General features: G+C 43.1%; 1 protein-coding gene across 4 annotated transcripts; it reads right to left on the bottom strand.

Moving 5' to 3' along the window:
- Positions 1-946: 946 nt before the first annotated feature.
- Positions 947-5407, bottom strand: LOC111273791 (uncharacterized). 4 transcript variants are annotated; one of them, XM_022855741.2, is made up of 2 exons: positions 5234-5407; positions 947-2391 (listed from the first exon to the last, which is right to left on the bottom strand). In XM_022855741.2, the coding sequence occupies exon 2, from the start codon at positions 2031-2033 to the stop codon at positions 1197-1199; it is 837 nt and encodes a 278-aa protein (XP_022711476.1). In that variant the 5' UTR covers positions 2034-2391; positions 5234-5407; the 3' UTR covers positions 947-1196. The 4 variants fall into 4 exon arrangements, with proteins under 4 accessions (XP_022711476.1, XP_022711475.1, XP_022711473.1 ...); XM_022855740.2 differs by lacking the exon at positions 5234-5407 and adding an exon at positions 3522-3819; XM_022855738.2 differs by lacking the exon at positions 5234-5407 and adding an exon at positions 3528-3819.
- Positions 5408-7792: the final 2385 nt, after the last annotated feature.

Genomic DNA, 7792 nt, shown 5'->3' with positions numbered 1-7792 from the left:
TCAGCTTGCATTGGAGCTTGACATGAATCTACTTTTAGGACAAAAGCTTTCATTTAAAAAATGGTAACCTTCTGGCTGCTCGACCAGTGAGCCGACTTTTCTAACTGCTGCGAATTTTGTTGTTTTTCAAATTTTTCACTCACATCTTTCGTAAACCTATTTTTGGCCTGTGCAGTACAATGTCCTAGTTAAATAAACCACTATTCATTTCACTCGCAGGTTCGACACAGAATAACTGCTACCGATATCTGTTTCAGCTATACGGAATCTGTTATGTCAAACCTAGTCTGATGATTTGTTAGAAACCTATTCTTTTTAACGGTACAGCGAGTCTTTATCTACGTAGGACATGAAAAGTACACTGAATTTTCACCCAATGCCATCTACAATATTCAATGTCAATGTTCCGCGGGCTCGTGCTATCTGATGAGGCCAAGCCTGTCTCCTGGGCGTCTCCACAAAGGTGCACTGTTGTATTCGGCCAACATTCTATGATGCATGAGACAGCTATTAAGGCATAAAGAAAAGTATTAATCGATAAGCACGCGATGTAGGCGCCACTACCCAGCTAGAAGGTTTTCTAGCCATTGTTGACTACATTGAACCTACATGAATTGAGTGACACCAGCTTAACTACGAGTAGATAATATTGAAATTATAAGAAATGGTTAAAGACACTACGAATCTGCTTGCCTGTATTCGAACCATCCGCATGAAGACTAGTCGACCTAAAGGTTCCGAAACTGCCTCTATGAAACTATAGAGCTCTTTTTCTGTATAATTCACGCATCTCTGGTACGTTTTATGCTACATCATCGAAAACTATACGTGTTTGCTCAAATAAAAATGCTGCAAAAACCGGCAATTTAGTATTAGATGACCTGAGATTTCCAATAGGACCAAGTTAGTCTAGCAAAATCCCAGCTGAACGTTTCTACAAGACCAGTTGTACCTTCCACAAATTTATAGTAGGGTGTTTTTATTTTTTGTAACAACAAATATAAGACGCAGACTTTAATAAAATGTAATCTCGTAGGAGCTGTTGCAATTGCATTACAGTACTTACAGATATTATCATAACAATCCTCATAAACGTCACGTTATAGTACCTTTGCTTTCCTTTCTCGCTCTCCTTTTTTCTTTCGGTCTAACTGCCTTAGGTTGATTTCTTTGATGATTACGTCAACCGCTATCGGCTAGACGGAGTCGCCTTCACCGACACAATCGCCGCTGATATCATCTCCGCCAAAGTCACCCGAATCGTGCGAAGGCTCTTGGTAGGCACCGGGAGGTGGACTGTGGGTGGTTTGTTCACTAGGATACGTCGGCTGTTGGTACGCGGACTCAACTTCGCCATACATGCCTCCTCTGTTGGGGTATTCCTGAATCACGTCAATGTCCCTTTGCGGTTCGACTTTTGCCGTTGCCGTGGTCTCGTGGTCAGCTGTATCGCTGCGGTTCTCTTCATTGTTACCGTGATCTACTGAGTGAACCATCGAGTTGATGGCATAGCCTGCCAGGCCTCCTGCGGCAGCCCCTACCGCAAACGTGCCCACACTACCTAAGCCCCCGCCTGATCTGTTTGGTTGTTGCATTACGGGAACAGGAGCTCCTGAAGCAATCTGGCCCGTTACCGTATACGGGGCGGCAGGAGGATAAGAGCCTGGAGGAGAGTAGGGTCCAGCAGGTGGATATGGGCTAAAAAATGGGTACTGTCCTGATGGATATTGTCTTGGTAAATGCGGTCCTGGGGGTGAAAACTGCGCTGCAAATGGATACTGCCCTGGAGGGTATAGGTCAGGTGAATATTGCCCAGTGGGTACAACAGACCCTGGCCCGTATGTAGAGGGTGCGAACGGGTGGGGGTTGCTGTGAGGGTTTTGGAATGACTGCTGCTGCTGCAGAGCCATTGGCTGGTTGTTCATGGTGTCTGCTGTCACCGACGGCGGCTGATACGTCGGCATAGGTGCCGTCTGAATCGGCGGAACTGACGATTCGTCTTTGTCACGCGGACAGAAACACGTGAATACCATTATTACCAAGATGATGTTTCTTAAGAAGATGACCGTAGAAATAAGGTAGGAAAGAATCACGAAGTTATCATTTGTTGGCTTGAAATTCTTCAAATTCAACTGCGAATTGAGCAGAATATGATGTTTCTTTGGACGCTCTTCCTTCCTGATGTATACCACGTCGATCTGTTCTGTAAACTGGGTAAGTACGAACCCTTAATTACCGAAATTTTCGTAGCTGATTGAAACGATTTCTAGTGGAAAGTGTTTGGAAAGCTAAGATCCGCAATGCCGCTGCGGACCAGCGGAGCCGCTGTACAGATGTTGGACACAGCGAATTAAGCTAGGAAACACTTTTTCGTTACGGCCTGCGAAACATCTGAAAAAGGAAAGCCACACATACGTACGTAGAACGTAACTTAGAAACGCAAAAGTCTTCAAACTAGACGCTACGTTAGGCTGACTTAGGAAAAAATTAGCACAGTGCTAAGGACTATGGCGGGTTTACCAAGGTCTATGTATCTCTTGACCGCTGGGAGGGTACGTTGAAGAGGAAAGCGAAAACCGTTCGATATTGTAAAGAGGATGGAGCCGAGCTGACGTGCATTATTTGACCACTGGAAGGCAAAGCCCTCGTTAAAGGGCTATCTTAGATACAACTTTCCAAAGTTTAGCCTTTGCCCAGAGCTAGTGATTGCCTTGAGGGGTATCTCCCTTCTGCCACTGCTGTTTGCGCACCCTTTGACCTAACAATCTACACAGATATGCCCTATGAAGCTGCCTTCTGCTATTCACAAAAAGACAACACAACGCTACACCACATAACACGGATACGCGGGTCAGAACACGGCAGAAATGTGGCGCTGCTGTTCTTTTCCTCAGGTCCAGCATTATTATACACTACAACTGCCTTTCACGTCAGTCCTGCGTAGGCTGCATTGTACCGCTTGAATATGTGGGCAAAGACGAAGCGTAACTACTCAACCAAATTGCTTAGGTCAAGTTCATTTTAATCGCTTGAAAACAGCATCAACGACTGTTTTTAGGCTAGCATCTTAACCTGCGTGTGCCTTTTAACAGGCCGCACATATCCACGTAGACATATCTATTTTGCATTACAACACTTGCCCGTAGAGCTACTGTGCTGTCGATATGGAGGTACATAGCTCACTTAAGACATCTCGCTCGAAATATAAAGTGTTGCATCTTGCAGTATGAACGCGTCTCTTGTCCGGAACATGCATCAAACAATAAAATACCGTTATTCAGAAATACGCGCAAACACTGAAAAGTATATAAACAAATGTACGGACACATCAATAGACGTAACAACACGAAAGCACATGTAAAGGTATAACAAATACAATGAATCAGGTAAGCACGCACACACGCATCCACTCACTCTAACTGCGGGGCGATATTGTTCGACAACGAACCGCGTAAGTGGTTCTGGAAGCAACGAATTCGGTGCAATCCTTTAATAAAAAAAATGTTCGTCATAGGGTAAACCTTCACCATGTTGGTATCGACGATGGTCAAGTAGTTTTTGTTGACAACGTTGACAATACTGTTGACGGCAGTCGTTTTGATGATCTTTCCTCTCAAGCTCCAGTAACTCCCGGTTGTTTATTGCCTACTTCCACTTCGCTTGTGACGGCGTCTAATCGGGCACTGTCGTCCTTCGCTGGATTAACTCGACTCAAGTACTTGTTGTACTGGCTGTAACTTCCGCTGTTTCCCGTTGTGTCATGCGGCTGACATGACGACGGCGGCGTGACTGTCGCAGCAGCGGCAATAGCAGCTGATGCTGTAAAAGTCGCTGCAACACTGATCACAGCAGCATCGTAAATGTTTCGCGCCAAGCTTCGAGTTGTTGTCGGCCGACGCTTGTATCATTCGCTCTGTCATCATCATCTCTGTTGAGACAGGATCCGTGATAGCTGTGAAACATGGGGACGTTGATGCAAACATAGCCTTCTTGCACCTGTGCAAAACCAGGGAAGGAACATCGGAGTCTCAATCACCAGGCTCACTTTTTGCGTGTATATCTCCAAATAACCCGTCTACTCCCGTAGTTGCTGCGTTGAAGAAAGCTAGATTTATGCCCTGCATTGCATCACCGTTATCACTGGCCCCACGTGAGCCAGGAGCTGTTCATGGCTTTGCCGATAGATGGATTCAGTTGATTTGTCGCTGTTGTAGCTATTGATGATGATAATAATACGGCAAACGTCCTAACCTGGACATTGTTGTAGGTAGATGTAGGAGCGGAAAAATCGGTTGATGCTGCTTCAATAGTGACAGCCGTGACAACATTGCCAGTTGGTAGAACAGTACAAGAGTAGTTGCCAGAAATAAACTTGAAGTCCGCAACGGAACAAAACAGAACTCTATAGAAAGCTTTCAGAATGGGGTGCCATACAACAATTTACGATCCCATCCCTATCAACCGCAATAATCCTAGCGTCCGAGTGTATAGTAGTTAGGCAACACCTGATTCATTGTCAATAGTGGCGTTTGCACTTTGATCATCTAAAAGACCAGACCGAACCTTTTTGGTATCTGTCATTTTCGCAGACATCGTCATCATTGAGCTTTGTAGAAGACTTTACGTAGATTTCTAACCTGTATCGATCTTAATCCTGCTACCGAAAATCCATTCCCCGTATACTAAAAACAATACTAGGTATTCGTACTTGTGAAAATAGTCTGCGAATTGTTCCTTCTAAATGTTATATTTATAGCTGGCCTTCGAAATTTGACGCTATTACTGCCATTGCTAGAAAGGAATTACAGGTAGATTTTCCTTCACAATGGCACCTTTCCCTATTGCTTCCTACGCTGGAATAATGGTAGCCTCTGGGGGTTTATCAGCAAAAACTCGCCTGACCAACAGAAAACACAGCGAAGACTGCAGCCGTAACCGGTTCCTACATTTAGCACAAACTTCATGGCGCCGCAAAAGGCAACCAATTAACGTTAGTCCTTCCACGCAAGATCATCCATCACAATCTATATTTTGCTACTTTGTCGCCGACGCGATCCGCAAGCGTTTACGATAAGGGTGTTGCCTTTTTCCAGAAGATTAGATATTCTAAACTCTCTAAACCTATTCACTTATTCCTGCGTGGTGAACTTGAAACATGGATCTCGCACGTTAACAAAGTCTCAATTGGTAGACTGATGAAAGCGTATGGGGGTGGTTGAAATACGGCAGGTACCTGATCGGCTAGTGATCCTCCAGTAACGAAAGCACGCCAGTACAGATATCATCTCTTGATCCCGTACGATCAATAGCGATCAAGAGCTCAAGCTGACTTTCAAAGGAACCGTCAATAATAGTGCCACAAGTATCAAACATTGTATGTACCTATCAGTAGTCCCTTTGGTGGGTAATTTGTATAGCTTCACATTGCAGCAGACTGAAGTCGGTCACCACGGCAACGCCGTAAATACTTCACCTTATCTTGAGATCAATAGATTCGCATGGATGTATTGTTATGTTAGTCTTCTTGGTAGCACTTGTCAACAGGAAGGTCCATCACAAAATGGCAAATAACGATTAAGGGCTGCTGGCTCCCCATTGGGTCCTAGGGGCTTTCGGCTATCATGGTACCATAGCAAAATAGCGATGTATTTCTATGGTGCGGAAAAAAAATTCGTCTGCCGATCGCTTGATATTACATAAGTACGAGAGATGAGAACAGAGCCCGAATAACGACATAACATATTATCGATACCGTTGTTACTGACATTAACTGCATTTCCAGTAATAGAGTTGCCCGTTAAACGACATGGATAAATATCAGTACGTTTAGACAAGCAAGGTCGTTGGCCGAAGTCTGACATTATACGTGCTTTAGGATGCAAAGACGGCAGAATCTAACAAATACTTATTAAAAATAAAAAAAAATCCGAGCCGTAAACGGATATCACCAGCGGCGTGCCTTTAGACACATTTCAAAGTTAGGCATATTCGGCCTATATCACTTCTAATGGATGGATACGCAGTGCAGGTCTTTTAAATTAAGCTCAACAAAACCGTTGTTTTTTTATTTGTTATTGTTTTTTGTATTTCATGAGAAGTTGTAATTACTGATGGCGCGTAACTAACGTTTGACCGTATGAGGCTGACTACAACATCTGCTTATTGAAGACAACTTTTCGCCTAGCTCTTTCAATTCAACTCAGTCAGAACGTAAGCTCTGCAAAACGATAGGTTCATATATAGGCGAAAAAACAAAAACAAAATTATGTAAAAATTGCCAGGCCAGGAATCCAAGAGAACATTTTGACAACCCTTACGTGTTTCGAAATGATTTCATAATATTTGTATACACATTGATTCTGAGGTTGACCTAAGTCCGTTTTTTCTAGAGTAGATACAAGGCCACTTCAGATTTATTGGGGGGTTAGGCAGTGCCTTATTCCTGACGTAGTTAATTTGTGGCAGTGCATTTCAGATTGAAATGGTATACGGCACTGAGAGACAACGGTAGAAGTAAATAAAATATATAAATATTAATCAGGCCAACAAATGATAATGGCCAAGCAACAGCATGACGCATTAGAACTAGATATATGATAAACCGGCCGTAAAGTTGTTGATCTTAGAGACATTTAAAAAAAATTTACACAGTCTGACCGTTTGTCGTTCTGTAGCCGTTACGCAAAATGCCTGAATGATGATTTACTCGAAAGGCCAAATAACAAATACGCGGTGTTGCTTTCCAGAAGCATCGTCGGACCGATTCCTAAAGGAACTGCTTAGACGAGCATGTAATCCTTCGCTATGTCATATTAGGTTGCTACCTCGGGTGTCAGAATTTTTTTGCAGGTTTTGCATTTTAATCAACAGTTTAGCCAAGGAACAGTGGCTATTTTATTAATTATAAATATATTGCATACAATATTGGAACAGCTTGTAGAAGCTCATACTAGTTACAATCGCTATACGTTAAATTGACTACATCTATAAAGTTCGAGCTACTTGCTTAGTTGGCGAGGGAATATGTTATACAATCGAAGTAACATCAGAAGCGTAACCATGCATCTTACATCGTTAGTTTAATTTAAGATGCCCCACAGGACCTCCGACACAACAAAGTCGACACAGGAAATCACGATGTTAGCGACAACGGTCTATAAATAGGAATAATTTTCGAACCCTTCGCATTACACTCTAGTAGGTCTGCAAGAGTAGTCAGATTGAGAAAAACCGTGCTTTACAAGGCAGCTCAATCTCTATAAATGTAAAACATGTCGTTATGCTTTATCTATACGATTGAATATATATATGTCAATCACAACTATGGAAAGCATTCACCGAACTAGTAAACCACTTCGCCAACTTATCGAGGCTGGTTTATGGAACGTAACCCGACGGAGCCAAAATTAGGCAGGGGCCCCAGACGACAAAACGTATTTGCATACTAGACTGTCACATCATGTGAAATAAAGGTACCGCAGGCCAGTGCGTATGTGTTACGTGCCCAGATAAAGCTGTAACAACAAATAGGAACACTGACGAAATCCTATTTGCTATTGCCATCCACCGAACTCGCGGTCACTAACTCCTATGGTTAGTACTGTTTAGTACCACCAAGTAGTTTTGATTTCACACGTCAATGAAACCTCTTGGAATTCAAAGTAGCATTTCATTGACATTTTTCCACCCGTACGTTCGCATTTAATGTATGCAAGTGATACATACATGCTTTGAACAGCGCTACATTCAGCCTATCGTTCAAAATCTTGCGCCACTGATTCACCGGCAGTGG

This window comes from Varroa jacobsoni, unplaced genomic scaffold (genome assembly GCF_002532875.2).
Source record: "Varroa jacobsoni isolate VJ856 unplaced genomic scaffold, vjacob_1.0 scaffold_227, whole genome shotgun sequence".
NCBI lineage: Eukaryota > Metazoa > Arthropoda > Arachnida > Mesostigmata > Varroidae > Varroa > Varroa jacobsoni.
This window is presented reverse-complemented; position numbering and strand designations above follow the sequence as displayed.